The sequence below is a fragment of the Parus major genome, chromosome 6 (genome assembly GCF_001522545.3).
Source record: "Parus major isolate Abel chromosome 6, Parus_major1.1, whole genome shotgun sequence".
NCBI classification, from domain to species: domain Eukaryota; kingdom Metazoa; phylum Chordata; class Aves; order Passeriformes; family Paridae; genus Parus; species Parus major.
Window position 1 is genome coordinate 16,255,356 of NC_031775.1, and position 17,955 is coordinate 16,273,310.

Below are 17,955 nucleotides of genomic sequence, written 5' to 3' on the forward strand. Positions count from 1 at the left end.
AACCTCACCAACTTGGACTACTCTTCTAATCTAGCAACCTGAGAAAAATGACAAGTATCTGTTTGGTTAATTTTAACTGTTTGGGGAAATTATGATCATACCATTTACTGTACCCCCAAAGGGTGGGCACCTCCAGCTACCACAGATGTAACCTCTCACTGTGACCTAGAAACGCCCCCAAAAAAGAGACACAAGTGGCCAATTACACAGGTTGCCCAACATGTTCACGTTGAGAAAACTGCTGTAGTGATTGTGGAGCAGACGAGCAGTGCCTGCTCCACAGGAGTCCTCTCGACCAGGCAGCTCCAGTGATCCAGCAGCCTGGTGTTACCTGGCTGTGCTGAGTGCAGAGAGTGCTGTATTAGTTTCACTTCTCAGGTAGAAGAAGCATGGGCTGCTTGGGTCAACTCTTCTTACAGATTTAACAACATTAAATAGAACTCAAGAAATAGCTTGGCAGCTGCATTCAGCAAAGCACTGAGTGTTACACACTTAGGTTTACTGGCTAATTTCAAGTCCTAAAATTCTGAATCACATGAAACAATTTCAGTAGACTTTCTTCTTTCTTTTGAACTGCTTTATTTAAATCTAAGTAACAACAGCAGGTCTTGTATTAATAATAAAGCAAAAAGTATATTGTTCTTTTTCACTGGGCTTACTATTTCTAGTGAACATTTTTTGTATTTAAGTGTGTATGCATAGAATATTTTTCTGTTTATCTATCCATCTTCTTAGCCCTCTCTCCTAGAATTTATTAATTTTATATAGTAAGCAGACATTTTGTGCCTCAATTGTAAGATGTTAATCACTGATACCAGTACATACCACTGATAAATAGCTCAAATACAGTTGTTGGATAATAGAAACCCTGATTCACCAGCCTATATTCTCACTGCTCAGAATCATTAATCAAATAAACATCCTCAGATTGCAGCAAATACTCTTGTCTCTATTCTGAAATCAGTACTGTGGGGATCTGTAATAAGGGGATATGTTCAATGAATTTAATTTATGAAAACAAACTACCAACCTTATCAGTTATTTGTAATTTGTATACCTTACCCAATTCTCCAGCTTGTTTGTTTAAAAAATGCTCTATAAATTAATCTTTTACTTTTCTTTCTTGTGCCCCTATCCTTTCCAAGGTTACGCCTTTCTGCTGTTCCAGGAAGAAAGCTCTGTACAAGCTCTGATAGATGCCTGTCTGGAAGAAGATGGAAAACTTTACCTATGTGTGTCAAGTCCCACAATCAAGGATAAACCAGTAAGTAGCTTATGCCATGACACTTACTCTGGTTGCTAACCCATTTGCCGTTACTCTTTTCAGTTAATAAATAAATAAAAAATACTTAGATGTTATTTCCTGTTTCTGACCTTGCTGTTGTATTGAATTGACTTCCTGTATCAGCATAACATGGCTTTAACATTTGTTTTTTTCTGATAAATGTCATATTCAATTACCTTTTATATTTGATACTCCTGCTATGCTTCAGGAGTGTGCACCCTTTTACAGTGTTAGCTGTAAAACAATGGAATGGTAATTTTTCATCTATTTGATTTAAGAGAAAAGAAAGCCTCATTGTGATTAAATGAAGAATACTTAACTCTGCCAAATTAAGATCCAGATAGCATCAAATATCGCCTGTATTTCATTAGGTTTTTAATTACTGTTTTTTATGCATTCAATAGCTAATCAATTTATAATTTAAGCCTCATTTACCTTACAGAAACTATGGGGTAAAATCAACTACTGCAGACAGCTATAGCAGAATAGAAGACTGTAGCAGAACAGTAGCCTGTTTTTATTGTTCACATCTCTAACATTCTTTAATGCTGGTCGGTTTTTGTGCCTATGGAGATACACAAATGAGGTGGAAACTGCAGACAAATAAGATTAAAAATGTGCTGCCTTTTAAAAGTACTATTAAAAATCTTGCTGAGATGAATGAACAACCCAGGACTGCAGCACACACAGTGAGCAGGCTTGTGTGATTCCTAGGATCAAAAAAATGGATTGATGAACAACTTTACCTAAATAACTTCTGGGCAGTTTTTTCTGTGTAATCTAAAGATTTCTTACCAGCTGTGTTGCCTGCTCAATAGAAATAGGTATTCACATACAAATTCCTTTTGTATCCAAGCACAGAAATTAATTTTATCAGCTCATATGAGTGCTTTTAAATTTGTGGATCACTGTATGTGATTTCAGGAAAGTCAGAAGCCCAAACTGCAACTGTAATTGCACATTCTACAGGTTTCTTCCTATGATGGTGATTAGGGGCAGGGAATTAATGAGCGTAGGAGTTTGTGATGAGGAGATTTAACTCAAGCCTGGCCTCTAGAGGTAATAAATGAATTGTCCCCCTTCTTTCAGATACTTAGATAAGGTACATTCTCAGATTATCTTGGTTCTTATAAAACAAGTGTAATGCTTTTGAAAAGTTCAAATTTTGTTTTTAATTATAGGAAGATTTGGAAGGTTTTTCTTCATTTTAATTAAGTGGCCAAGTTCCTCTGCTAAAAATGATCCTGTATTACAGGTGCAAATTCGACCTTGGAACCTAAGTGACAGTGACTTTGTGATGGATGGGTCTCAGCCTTTGGATCCAAGAAAAACAATCTTTGTTGGAGGAGTTCCACGGCCTCTCCGAGCTGGTGAGTAGCAGGCAAATGTAGGGCATGTAACAGATTAAGTAGAAAAGATGAGGAAAGATAAATAATATCTGTAAAAGATCAGAAAATGGACCCTGTGTTTTCCAAAGACCACAGCTTACTTTCTAATACAAGGAGTCTCTTCCTGTTTACAAAATACCAATGTGAACATTTTTTACCTTTTAAATAGGTTACTAATTAGGATTGCCAGTAGAAAGAGTTTTCCTCAACTTTGCATAATATCCTAGAACTTGGCTGATTTTTTGTAACATTGACCATCTTAATCCAAACCCTGATTTGTTTGTTGAGGTGCAGACAAGTTTCCCTTTCCTTTGACTAGAAGACAAAGACCACACCCTTCTCCCAGACCCTTTCCAAACCAATTCCAACCTCAGCTCTATGATTGCTGTTTCACTTTTATTCAACTTTACGTTAATTCTTCCATGGACCTATGGACATGGCTTGTCAGCTATTGACCCGAAGAAAAATTTCTCCCAACTCAGGTCTCTTGGTGGCCTCACATGGAAGACCATTTTTCAGACTTACTCCTAATGTAGCTTCTTTCCCTCAATTTTTTTCCTTCACCCTTAGTTCTTTTTCTTTACTTTTATTTGCAGAGCCATAGACAAGACTCCTTAACTTTGGGCCAGAGGAAAGGTTTATCCCAGCCCAGGACTCCTGGCAGTCCTCATTTTGTTTTGAAGGCCCCATTTGAGCACTGCTCCCAGTCGTAGCTCAACCCTCATTTCTTTCTTCTAATCCTGACATTCTTGGGGAGCCAACAACAAGGTCATGAAGCAATTTTAAACATTTCTCCTAGCTAGATCTTTTGGCAGCCTTCACTTCTGTTTATACTTCCTTTCCTCCTCACTCCGAGGCAGCTGCATGATTTGTCTTTCTCATCCTCTCGACCCTAATCCTAATCCTGGGAAACTGTGGTAGACAAGGCCTCTCAGTCGCTGTCTGGAAGAAAGACTTCCCTTGTAGCCCTCAGTTTCCTTCAGCAGCCGCTTTCCACCCCACTGGAATTCAGCTCCTCACTTTATCTTTTGCCTAATCCTAAATATTTTGGGAAGCTGTACCAACATCCTGTAGCCATTGCTGACAGTAAGATTTCTCTTATTCCAGGTTCCTTTGGCAGCTTTCACTTTCCTCACCACCTTAAAATAAGACCAAATTGTAAGGTGGTAATTATGTAAACAGTAACAATTAAACATTAGCTCATTCCTAATGATAGCCTTTATAAAACTGTATGCCATTTGGCCTGTCATAGATCACATTTGAAATGCATTACATTTGAAAACTGATGCCTCTAAATAGGAAATTTCTCCAAAGCAGACAAACAGTTTCCATTTCTTCTTGTTTGCAGCTTTAAAGATTGGATACAGAGGTTTTCCCTAAGATATTTGAACATTGCCTGGTTTCTTTGCCCTGGAATCCTATATATTTTTTCTCAATTGGCAAGCATAACTTAGTGGGACTACTATTGCAATTGTGTTCATTATGTTTGTTCTGTACTATCAGTTTTTGAGATCACTACCCAAGTGATGATTCCAAATCATTAGAAAGCAGAAGAATTTATTAATCACTACATTATGCTGGTAGTTCTTCCTTACTCTTTGGAGCAAAAGTATTACCCGGTTTGGTAGAATGAGTCAGACATTTGCTTGCTTGTTGGAAATGGACAAACCAGCATATGGTCTTCCCTGCACACAGATTTATACAAACACATATACCTATTTGATTTACTAATGAGAATTTTGTGAGAACTATGAGAATTTAAATATTTAGTATTTGTGGGTTTTAATTTTATTTTGGGTAATTAAATGGTAACTTGCTACAGAAAGTGTTTTCACACATTAGCACTAGAAAATGGCTTGGTAAGGCCTGTACAGGTCTCAGTTCTTGCACTGGCCATCTGACAAATCTGTTGGCCTGTGAGGTTTTACAGAGAGCTTGGCTCAGTGGCCATACAACCTTGCACAATTTACATGGCTCTTCCCTGCTTTCTTCAGCCTCTTTACTACTTCTTTCAGTTCTTTCCCTTAACTTTCCTTCTCTATGTGTCCTCAGCCATGCTTGTCTGATTTTATCAATGATATTTATAACTTCTGTAGAGTTCCTGTTATATCATAAAAAGCAACAAACCATTTTAAAAGATCCACAACCAAGATAATGTTTTACCAAAATACTAATTTAAATTGCACCTAAAATGCAGGCTTGCTTTAGCTGTAGAAACTTCAGATGTTTCACAGATTTTTATTTCAAATGTGAGGCACATCTTTGATATCTTTTGGACCTTAGTACTTAGGGCAAAATATCAGATTCTAAAAACAGGAATATCCCTAAGTGATCTTACATGCAAACTTGCATTAAAAAGCTTACCAAGTACCAGGGTTTTAATATCCAATATTGTAAATTCTTGTTCCTCTGATACCTACTTCAACAGCATAACTGCGTTTTTTTTTCATACTTCAGCCACATCAGCTTTTTACAGATTCTGTTTTTTTTTCCTTTATATTTTACTGTAATTCATATAAGGTTGATTCAATCTGCGTTTCATTTTGCAATTTTAGACTTTGGAAGACACGTCTGATAAGGCAAATGTTGCTTTTTTAAATGCAACAATCCAAATGCAACACCGTTATTTATGTTAAATCTATTATATTTAACAATTGACTTCTTGCAGTTGAATTGGCAATGATCATGGACCGTTTATATGGAGGTGTCTGCTATGCTGGCATTGATACAGACCCAGAGCTGAAGTACCCAAAAGGTGCTGGCAGAGTGGCTTTCTCCAATCAGCAGAGCTATATTGCTGCTATCAGTGCTCGCTTTGTCCAGCTCCAACACAATGACATTGATAAACGGGTAAGTAAAACAGCTTGGAGCAGAATGGTTGTTATCAAACTGTACAGGTATTTAAAAAAATCCTTACTAGCACTGTAAGTTCTGTTCCTCAGATGATATTTGTCAGTCTTTTAGAAGCTTATTTAAGCATCTAAAGCAGAGTGAAAAAATACTTTAAACATCTTAAATAGTGCTAAACCCAGAAAATACTTGATTGTAAGCTCATTTGTCCTTGGTTCTCTTTTGAGTTCCATAGGTCAAATTCCATAGCATTTCCCAGCTTCTTTCTCCTCCTTTAGATGTTTGCTCATTGTGCATCAGTGGCTTTTAGTTTAGTGACTACTTGTGTAGCTTCTGACAGTTTTGCTATTATCAGGCCATTTTCTGTTGGTAGTGTAGGTCGAGAGTTGAGGTCCCTAAAGCACACGTTTATTGTAAGTAAAATAGGTAATGCTGACCTCAAAAGTCCCGAGAATTATTTAACTAAAACCAAATGCCAAGAGATACTTGATAGGCAGAAGGGGGTGAAATGAGATGGTTTTATTCAGTCCATATGAAAACCCTAAAGGCTTTTCAAATGTGAAGTTACAGTTGTCACTGAAACTTAATTTGAACACATTAAAAGAAAGCATTACTTATTTTCCAAAATTAGTTTTTTTCCTTTAGACCTTCTGTCTTCACCTCTTGATTACACATACAAACAACACCCATTACTTTTGAGGGCTCTGCATTTAGAATATTCAAAAGGACACACAGCATACACTGCTGCTATGTATTTTTCTGACAGGGATGGCTTGTTTTTTCCTTAATCCATGTGTAAATGGTGTGTAAATGGTTTCTTCAGAAGTCAGTTTAACAGGTATTGGGTGTGTCTGTTATGTGCAATATGCATATAAAGCCACACAGCTGCAAAGTTCAAACTATTTTGACTGTCTTTACAAATCTGAATTGTACTTTTTTCAGTTTCAAGGAGGTCATAGAGTTATAAGTCCTCAAACAATTTGTGTATGGTGCTTTACACCATATTACATTAACTAAGACAAGGCTATTCCTAAACATTCCTTCTGCATTAGATTCTGAAAAATCTTACAGAGAGATTGAGAAGATTACTTTTGGAGTCAACCACACGTTGAACCCTTTGAGATTTGTAAATGAGCCATGCTTGCTAGAGGGTACTTTCTAAGCTTTAGGCTAAAGCCACCAGAGGTGACTAGCTAGTAATATTTTTCATCTATTCTTTTTTCACTTGGTGGACCGATAATTTAGGGTCATTTAAATATCCTTTATCTGTTTTAAAAACAGATTTATGTGTGAATTTGAAGAACATGTATGAAGTCTCTTAATGAATCCTTAAATTGTAATTTTTAAATCTAATAAATTGAAATCCCTGAACTGTACAGCAAACATTCTTAAAATTATTTCACAATTCATGCTTGGGAAATCTGAGTAGGTGGGGATCTAGAGCTGTGCTGGACATTGGACCTGCTTTCTTCCAATTTCATTTGAGACAGTGCTGTTTTATTTTACATGATGCTTCTAATTTTAGTGGTATGGCATATGATATTCAAAATGGCAGTTACTCAGACTTGTTCCATGCAATACTAGTAGCAGGGTGTAATTAAAAAAAATAGATTGGCAGCCCTAGCTGTTCTTCAGGCAAGAAATGTAACTCGCTATATAAGCTTTACTTCAAAGGAGTAGCATTTGCTGAAGTGTGATCAGGATAAGCTGAAGTAAATTCAGCATAAAGCTTTCTTGTAGAATGTGTTTCATCTTTCAGCTTAACATCTCATTCTATGTTTCTTTAAATTTCTATGTATTTAAGTGTTGTTACTAGAGTCAGGTTTTCCTTGCAATATACAAATTGTGCCAGACTGGCACTTGTACAGTTACAGCAAAATTATTTAAAATATATGTATACTTCAAGTTTTTCTGTCTTTTCTAGTGCAGTTAACTGTACTTTAACCACTTTATAAATAGCATCAGAGAGCCATAAGAATTAGACATGCATGAACTCATGATTTCCCTAGAATGAATGAATACTCAATTTAAATGTGTAGACACAATTCATAGGAACATATTCAACATCTGTAATAGCATTATTGCAAGTGCCTAATCATGCATCAGTCCTACCGTGTTTGGCACAAATGCTTTAAAAACAAAAGACATTCCAGCCCCAAGTTCTTTATAACTGAGTGTAGGACAAAAGTCAGCAGCTCTCCAGACTATTCGTAATTGATGGCAAGGCCCTAGTTGGAACTACAATGAAATTTTATTGCACCTCAAGAGCTAATAATCTTTAGATGGTGATTTTTGCCAAAAAAAAAAAATTGAGAGTATTTAATACAAGGGTATTTAATTTTGTTTAATTTGAATCTCATATTAGTCTGGTTCTACATTTTGCAAATCACAAAAAAAAAGCAAAGAGACAAAAAAATATCATCTGTTGAAAAGAACCTTTGAAACTCACTAGACCTCTCAAGTTTAGAAATATAATTTTGTTCATTGTAAGTTTTCTTCCTAAATGCTGCTCTCATGGCCTGCCCCTGTAACAACTCTCTTCAAATCACTAGCATTTTCTTAGTGGAAAATCCTTGGAGATTTTTACTGTACTTCCATTTTAGTACTTTGCCACACCCAACTTTTCCAAGGAATGTTGAATAGTTATAGAAGCACACCTTTCTTACTTGAGATTTTCTGACAGGTAAGGTGCATGATATGAAAATGTAACTACCGACCTCTTGGGTTAATACTGCATCAGTTGAAACCCTTCAGTAGAGCCAGAAATAATGAAAATATTGGGGTTTGTGTTCCTGCTTAGCAAAACTGTAAATATTCTTACAGTTGTTTTCTTGTCCCTGGTGCAGGTGGAAGTGAAGCCATATGTGCTGGATGATCAGATGTGTGACGAATGCCAGGGCACTCGCTGTGGTGGAAAATTTGCTCCATTCTTTTGTGCCAATGTTACCTGCTTGCAGTATTACTGTGAATACTGCTGGGCCAGCATACACTCCCGTGCTGGGCGGGAGTTCCACAAACCACTGGTAAAGGAGGGAGGTGACCGGCCCCGCCACGTCCCGTTCCGCTGGAGCTGAACCCCGGCCGCACCCAGCAAGAAGTACTGGAGTCAATAAAATTGAGTGAAAAGAGAGCGCTGCCTCAGGGCTTAGTGTTCTGGAAATCTGTGCATTCGTCCTCGACTTAAATGAAGATGGGTCTTTTTATTACTATTATTATTATTTACAGTCACATTACTGAACTCAGTGTCCAGTATAATACAAACCGGCAGAGTGTAACTGTACTGATTTTGCACTTTGATTCACACAAACATCTGCTTGGTACCTTAATTTCCTACACAAGACTTGTCACTAGTGACATTATGTAGACTGCCATTCTCATCAGTCTTCACTGGGCTGATGTGTATGTGATGAAGATTTTTTTATTGTAATTATAATTATTTTTATTTTTAAACTGGAGCATGCACTTATTTTCAGAAATTTAGACTTGCCCCTAGCAGATGACTTACCAAAGGTAATATTCACAAGTAGGTGGCAGATGTAGCAAAAACTTAAACAGATATTCAGCAATCATTAGTTTGGGTCATTTAGAATAGTAATAACCCTTAAAGAAAATAAGCCTTTAGTTGCTCTCGATTTTGACTTGTAAGGATGATACCTCATAAGCTGGATCAGACTTTTTTCTTTTGTTTTGCTGAGGGTTTTTTTTTTTTTGTTTGTTTGTTCTGTTTTGTTGGGTTTTTTTGTTTTGTTCTGTTAGGTCTTTTAGTGTTATGTAAATGTATGCTGCAATAGCTTTTGCTGCTATTAAAATGGTATTACTAATACCATAATACTCTATTCAGGCTAGGGTATCAATTAAAAATGAATATGTGATTAAAATAGTGATGGCTGCTGAAAGGAGATCAGTATAGCATACAGAAAAGCTTCCAAGGAAGGTCAATATTTTTTGACTGCATGTTTACTTAATCAGGTTGCTGCATGCAATAAATTTTATATATGTCTAATATAAAACCTGCCCACAATGCACAAATTATGAATCTACGTAGGCTACAAAATGCTCAGTAACAAAAAAAAATTGATTACTGACTGGAGGAAGGCATGCCTCAGTAAATGTAATGCTTCTGAAATTAGGATCAGCCCATTACAGAATGACCTATATTACAACAAATATAAAAACTAGCTGTAGGATATTCTTAAAAAAAATTTGTGGATGGTAGATGAAGTACTTTGCGGTGCTCTGTTATATATCGTGCAATTTATTTTATATAGTAAAGTGATTATGTCTAGTACTGTGATCAAACTTAACTGTTAAAGCCTCTGTATCTGACATTACACATTTTTGACAGTTCATAACAGGTACATAAACAGAAATGAGCTCTTAGTTACAACCTCTCTCCTAATGCTTGCATCATTTACGTAGCTGCAGACCTTGTCCAGAATACCAAAGAGCTCATGCTGGCGTACATACACTACCAATTAGATAGTCTGTCAAACTAATAACCTAGGCACATTTAAGAAAGTTAGGAAACAAAGTGGTGCTAAAGAAATGTCTGCATATAAAAGTAACATGAGATGTCTGCTCTGTGGACGTGGCGTTATCTCTCTAATCCCTGGATGTATCCTGTGAAGCTTGAATACAATTAAGACCTGCTAACACAGTGGACATTTTTTTAGCATGAGCTATGGGGCTGCAGATAGCATATAAATATAAATACACTTGGTATACTAATGATTGTGAGAATGTGTACACTATTTTTTTTTTCTTTTTCCTCCTTTGTTTTTGCAGTTCTGGGGACAATCTGACTGGATATGACACCGCATAGTAGATTTAAATGTTCTGGGTTTTGTTTGTTGTGATGTCCTTCGTTGTGTCTAATTTAGTAAGTTGGTTTTCCCAATGTTTAGTTGCAAGTATTGGCTTTGAAAGGATTTTTTCTGTTTTTGGAGAAAAAAAAAAAGAAAAAATAGTTTTTTACTGGTTTAAAATGCTTATTATAATTATCCCTTTTGAAGTTACTTCTGGGCGGTTTTGTGATATTGCTTTTCCCAGCCCAGGTGTCTTTTCTGTTTTTTTTTCATCTGTACAAGACATTTTGTTATGCACTACTTTTTGTATCTAGACAGTTTTCAACAGTTGGCTGATGATTTTTTTTAAAGAAAAAGGCATGCTTTCTGACTGACATGATCTTTTGCAATACCTCAATTTTGAAATATAGGAAAGAAAATGATATTTTCTAAGTAAGTTTATTCAGAAAAATATATATTAATTTAATTCTGCGAGAAAAATGATTTAACAGATGGGTAACTTTATTTTTTTCATGCTTATTTGAGTTTTTTTGAAAATGAAGAAGTTAGAGCTTTATAACTGTAATATTAAAGATCATAGCTAACCTACAGAAGTCTACCTAATTATGTGAAAGAAGTAAACCTTTTTGAAGAAATACCCCTCTTTCATGTAGAAAAATACTCCCAGAGAGAAAGAGAGCGAGAGCGAGAGAAGCTGGAAAATGTACAGTATAGCATAATGTTGGATAAAATCTGAAAGAAAATCATCATAAAGAACAGGTGTAAACACAAACTCCATTTGGTGCTGAAAGTTGTGAATAGAAGGTGAAAAAATATTTTCCCTTAATTTGTATATTTATAATCAAGTGTGATTATGCACGACTGACCAGAATTGTGAGAGTTCTTCTGTTTGTATTTTTTTAAAGAGAACTTTTTTTAGTTTATTAAATTATGACATGCTCCCTTTTGTTTTGTAAATGAGTGTGCCCCTGAGTTGTTAATATGTTATATTAAAAGAGGGTCCTTCAAAAAAAGTTATTTTTTAAAATATGGAGTTCTGAACTGCAACTTGACTAAGAAGCCCCTGGGTACAACAGGTCCTATTGTGGCCTTTTCTGATGTGAGACTTGAACTAGTCGATTTTTTTGAAGGCTAACCTAACCTCGACTATTTGTTGTTATGTGCAATACTGTTTGTACTGTTTGTATAAAAAAAAAGAAAAATGAAAAGAAAAAAGGCATAAATCTTTATTGCAGATTTATTTTCATTGCAGACTTTAGACATTGTGATTCACTAAAATCATTTTTCTACTGTCAAATATGTACCTTTTCTTCATGCTGGTATTTTTTCAATAGTAATGTAGCCTTTGTACTGAGACAAATTTTCATTGTTATTTTTAGAAAGATTTTTTGCTAAGAAAAAAATTAAACATATTTACATATTTTTCATTTTTATTTCGTATTTTCTTTAAGGAGTGCTTTCTCAACCATTAATATAGTTGTTTCTGGGAGAGACTTTCATATCTGGTCAATGTCATTAATATTATTTTGTATTTTTACTTGGAATAAATTAATTTTATGATGCTGATTCTTTAAAAGTTTATTTTTTTCATTTTCAGTTATTTTTGAAGCTAAAATCTTTGTAATATTGTTACTAAAGTGTCTAGTTTTTTGAAATGCAAAGCTTTATGTATTAACTTGCTGATGTGGTTTACAATAGTGTGGCAATGATGAAAATGGTTGGTTATGTAAAGTGATTGGAAAATTGTAACAAAGAATTGGGCAATAAAATGACAGAATGAAGCAGAAAAAACGTGATATTTTGAAAAGCCTTTTCCTTTATCAAAATGATTTAGGGAGATAATAGGGATGTCACAGTACCAGTTCGCTGTCTAGATTTATACACCACCAGTGTTGATGAAATACTATTGCCGTTATAAGGAACTAAATCTATTGAACAATGGGTTTTTGACCCTGCCCATTCAGCATAATTCTTCATTACTTTTCCTGTCATGAACTCAGTAAACTCTCTTTTCGATAGCCTTAGACCGAACCTCCTAAAATATATATTCTTCATTGTATTTTGCCACCGTGTTATTTATTTAACGAAATTGCCCCTTTCCTGCACAAGTCCCTCTCTGCATGCGTTTCTCAGTGGCAGCGTGGAGCAGACTGTCAGTGCCCAGAGCATTTCCTAACCCAGCCACCCCACGTGGGTGGCAGCTGCCAAGTTAATGCAAAATACTCTCTGTCCATCCCCTGGTAGCAATGCAGTAACTCATATTGCCACCACGTCTGAACATCTGTTCAGCTTCTTTGTCTTTCTCCGTTCTTCTCTGCCTCTCTTGTGTCTTTGTCCTTTTTTTCTTTTGTATTGGCAATACCAAGGGCCAGTATCAAAACACTTTTCACCTCCATTTCCATCACCTTTGTTTCCCAATGCAGCCAGAAGAAACCCCTTCCTGAAGCCAGTGACTCTGTTCTGGCACCTGACACAATCCAGACTAAAACTGGTGTTGCGTAAACAGGGCATACAATGACTTTCTCTAGACAAAACTCTCGCTTCCACAAGTTGCTGATGACCTTGTAGACTTAACTTCTGCTCGAGTGTTAGAGTGGCTCGTCCGTGACTTGTGGGAAGAAACGTGCCCAGAGTTGGTCTATTGTGTATCCTCTGTGTGTTCAGTTCTGTAAGTAATGTATAGACTAGATCAAATAGTGAAGTAAAATTTAGACTCAAATTAGGTACTACTGGTTGGAATGTACACAAATTGCAAACAAAGGAGATTAAGGAATGAAGAGGGAATAAAAAAATTCCTGCTAAGTGGTACAAAGTTTATGCTTATATTTCTGCCAACATGCTTGTATTTTATAGCCTGCTAGCAAGGCATGGGCTAAAACAAATTGTATTGCAAATATGCAGTTAGCAAATAACTTTGCTGATTTCACTATCTGTTAGAGTAGTAAAAAAAAAAAAAAAAAAAAAAAAAGAAAAAAAAAGAAAAAAAGGCGCTTAACTGGGAAAAGCTCCCATGTTAATATTTCAGTATTGTGACATCTCTACTTGCAAGGTATGAGTGAAAGATTAGTCACAGATTTGTAGAAATGTCTCTTTTGTTTAATCTGGCTTGTATGTAGTTGCTTTTATGCTACTTTGTATGATGTCAGCTAAACCCTTTTTCTTTTCCTTCCTTTCTTTGTTTTTTTTTTAAACAGACAAACTTCTTAATCTCTGCTGCTATAGTGTTCTATCATACCACGGAGTATTTTATATTCATGTTAGTGACTACTCTATACCCCAAATGGGTAGCTGGTCAGAAATCACATTGGTCACATAATTCTGACACACTCAAATTTACATGACAAAAAGTTCATCAGTAAGTAGAAAACCAGGGTGCTAACAAGAGATAATTTTTGCTCTTTTTTCTTTCCTGGATGTAGTTCTGTTGGGGTATAAAGTATTAGATATTTGTAATTTTACTGTCAAACTAATGGACATAACTTTTAGAGCATTCACAGCTAAGATCTCTGTACTTGTTTTTCAACTAATTTTAAATGTACTGTATCTTTTATTACATGTTCTCTTAGATTGTTTTTTGCTAGTAATTCTAACAAGGCTTCTTCCTTTTTGGCTTGGACTAATGCTTGTATGGAACTGCAGTACTGTGACTAAACATGGAGCTCAATGCTGCTATTGCTTACAACTGCTTAAACTTTGTAGTTTGGACTTTATTTTTTTCTGTAATAACTTATTAAATATAGTTGTATGAAGTACTGATATTTGTCATCCTTTGCACATGCTAAGGAAATCTTGGGATATGCATTATGGGAATGTAAACTAGATAGAAAAGCCCCAAGTCTTGTAGTGGAAAACTGTTTACTAGATGAGGTTAAGCAAAGACACACCTTATATGCACACAAACTGTCTTTTCTAGTTATTTTATAATACAAGTATATGGTCCACTTATGTGTTCTTTCAAAAATGGAAAAGCCACCTTAAAGAGGTATTTGTTATGGTAAACTGAATGTAAATACAAATACATATATCATAGAAATATTGCTGGGAATGTAGAATCAAGTGCCTTAGGAAAAGGAATTGTTGAAATATTTTCTCTGAGCTAAAGAAAAGTTGCTGGCTAACATTGCACTCTTTTATTAGCAATTTAACAATGGTTACAGGCAGAAATTAGACTGATCAGTTAAAAAAAAAAAAAAGAAAAAAAGCACTGCAATAGAAGTTTGTAAAAGTTTATTTTTTAAGAATGGGAGACAGTTAAAGCTCAGCAATACAGCTCTTTGGAATGCCACAGGACACTTCCTTGAAAAAATGTGAATTCTATGTCAGGACAAGTGAAGGCCTCAAGAATAGTGCATGGTCTGTCACTGCTTTCTTTCAATGTCTTCATAAGCACAGCTCAAGAGCCCTGCTGGAGCTATCAGCACTAGAAATTACAGGCTGACTTGTTTTCAAACTGGTACTGAATAATGGTAACTTTAAGGAAAATGGTCTGCCTGCTCTGCCAGGAGAAGTGCTTTTACAAGGCAGTGATCTGTACTATTCATTCCTGGACTGAATGAATGTATGAGTAGCTGTGAACTTCTCCTTACTTCAGAGATAAATTTGAGAAGGGAGTTCTTAAAAACACCTTCCAATTAGCTGCTTAATTAAGTATAGCCTCTCACTGTACAATATTCCAAGACCATCTGGACAAAAAGCAGTCTGAGTTTAGCCCCACCTCAATTAAAGAGGACAGCTGTGGGAAGAAGTGCAGCTCCTCTAGATCTTCTAATCCCCAATCCTTCCCTTCTTGATAAAGTCAGCCCTGCTGTTGGCAAGGTACATTGATACTGACAACTCCCTTCTCCAGCTGATAACAGCATTTACCTCAGCCTTTGGCTGCACTAAAAAAGGGCTGCAGTGACTTAATTTAAACCAGAGGACTGAAGTACAAAAGGCTGCATGGCCTTTTTTCCTTCTGCTTGATATATATTATTTTGACAAACTTAAACTGAACTAAAATAGTCACCTATGTGACTACAGAAGTGTATTAAGCCTATTTAGAGAAGCTAAACATTTTTGCACTCAAAGCACCAAAGCAACGTGTCCCCCCTCACACAGACCTGCAGAAAAGCTGTAGCTTAGCTCTTAAAAACCATAATCTGCTTTCTTCTGTTTACCAAAAGATAAACACCATACACTCAGGGGGAGAACTGCTGTGTTCTCTCCCAGGGTTGAACTAAGAAATCGGTTTTAAAACAAGGAACCTATGTAATCTATTTTCATTAAAATGTTACAAGCTACTTGCAAAACCCTTATAGCACACAATTCCATTATGAGCACATAATGGAATTGTGTTGGATGAAGTTGGATGGACCAGCTACACAAACGATGCCTGTTCAAATGAGTCCCCTCTCCCCCAGGGCAAGCAAGTTTTTGCAGTTTATTTTGGGCGACAAACTGCTCATATAGCAATTAAAGAAGGAAACATGATAAAGATCCAGAAACCTCCCCCTTTTCCTGTTTTTGAAGGAGAAATAAACTATCAGCAAGTATAAAGTCAATAAAGGCAGGCCCTTGCAACAGCTGGGACAGAATTCGTGCTGTCCCAGCCAGAGCTCAGTAGCTTCCCCGTGTCTGTGCCTACCATTGCTTGAGTACCATGGGAGGCACCCAGGGCTAAATCACTAAAACCAGGTCTCCATTTAGGAGCTTGAGTGATGTTTATTTGCTACCAGCTTCCTAAAACCCCTTTGAGCTGCTGCCCTAGCATTACTTGGGCCTATGTTTTTCTGAACAGGAATATATAAAACTACTTGGGCTATAATACTTCTCAATTGTTCAATAACCCAAGATCTACCTAGATTCTCGGGGTATTCCCCTGTAATTTTTTTTTTGTATTTTTTTTTGCCTGCAGGCCTAAATACAGAAAGCACTTGCAAATGTATTTATCATATTTGACACACTGGAGAACAGAGGTGTATTTCTGCTTCTCTATCCAACAGCCTGAGTGGTCAAAACACTTGGGGATATCTTTATTTTTTACTATTTTCTTTTTCAAAATTTCCTGCACTATGGAGCAAGAGCTAAACCTATTTACTCGTGGTTGTGGCAACTGTTTTAATAGTCTTAACTATTTTGTGATACGTATTTTGCTATCTACCAAGTGAAGAAGAATGGTCTCTGGAAGAGCATAAACATCACCATTAAGGTAAATAATCAAAGTGGTTGTTCATAAAATTATATGTAACAAGATCGTGCCCTCTGATACACCTTCTTGACTTCCTTGCCAGCTTCAATGTGTACCCACTGAAATGAAAGTCTGAAAGAGAGAGATAGGTCATATGCAAAATAATTCTGCAAAACACTGCCAGAAGTCATGGCAAAGATATATGACCTCCTCTGTCCTCCAAAATCTTTGCCTTTTAGAGTTACAAAAACCCCTCTAATCTCATTTTCAGACTACAGAATATAGTCAGAGTCAAATAACAACTGTGAAATTCTAGGAGATGGGCAAAATCCTGTTCAAAATGTAGCTAAAACCTCCAGCCATGCCTTGTGCATATTGTTGTACTCGGGGCCCACAGAATCACAGCATAGATACGTGTGCCAGAAATGTCCTGCTGAGCAATCTGCCTCTACCTTTCTTACTCTGACTGGACCTGCATGCTACCATTTGTAAATGGGAAAATTTTAGTCACTGACAGAAATAAGCAAGAGTATTTGATTACATTGAACTCAGGGCAGAAACCAAAACCAACAGCTCCTCCCTCCCAAGTGTGTGTCCAAGCCTTTCAGTTAGTAAGTAATTCCTATGTTCCACCCTCTTCATCCAGAGAAACTTGATTTGTTTTATATAAAGTGGAACAGAAAGCAAAAGCCTTACTCCTGTCACAGGCATGTAGTAATGCAAGTAATACTACTGTTGTGAGTTGTCTTGGTTTGAAAACGTGAGTATAAAACACTCTCTGTGATAAAACACCCTGAAAAGCAACTAAATACACCCATGTTAAAGCAGCTTGAGTATCTCTGCATCACATTTACTTACAGGTGCCTAACTCAAGGACCAGGATCATGCTGTGGCCACCACAAGCTAAACAATTAAACACAGTGATGCTCAAATTCACCATCACCAGCATAATTTGTAGATTCAGCTTTGAGACCTTGATTTGTTTTTCCTTTTCTCAGTTCTTTTTTATTTAAATGTGTACATTAGGTGCTTACATTAGGTTCTATTCAAAGATGCTAAATATTAATGCCAAACAGCAGAAAACACATACTTTAACAAGCACTGAAAAAAAATTATCTGCCACACTGAGAAAAACGTCTCTAGTTTTGAAGTGCTGAAGAACCTGCACTATATGAGGCAAAACATAGAACAACTGATAATGCAATCACACCCCCTCACACCCCTCCATGCCCTCACCCCAATCCTACAAAGGACAAAAAAGCAAATCCAGAAATAAAATGTTCTAGCACTTTTCTGTTGAGAAAATTTAGAGACAGAGAAGTACCATTACTTTATGGCCATGCAATGAAAGCACTACCCTCAGAGCAGAATAGGATATAAACATGACAAACTGTGACGGTCTCTTGCTAATGTTTTGTTCTGGAAAAATCCATCAGATACCAGGGAACTTCAGTGCTACAA

At 36.3% G+C, this 17,955-nt stretch overlaps 1 protein-coding gene across 8 annotated transcripts in view; it reads left to right on the top strand.

The window, feature by feature from the left end:
* The window catches only part of CPEB3 (cytoplasmic polyadenylation element binding protein 3), an 80,926-nt gene extending 68,802 nt beyond the window's left edge, over positions 1–12,124 (top strand). For all 8 annotated transcript variants that reach the window (XM_015632562.2, XM_015632565.2, XM_019007192.1 and 5 more), the window contains 4 exons: positions 1,146–1,264; positions 2,541–2,655; positions 5,342–5,523; positions 8,370–12,124. In XM_015632562.2, the coding sequence (XP_015488048.1) occupies positions 1,146–1,264; positions 2,541–2,655; positions 5,342–5,523; positions 8,370–8,597 (644 nt within the window). In that variant the 3' untranslated portion in view covers positions 8,598–12,124. The remainder of the gene's footprint in view (positions 1–1,145; positions 1,265–2,540; positions 2,656–5,341; positions 5,524–8,369) is intronic.
* Positions 12,125–17,955: the final 5,831 nt, after the last annotated feature.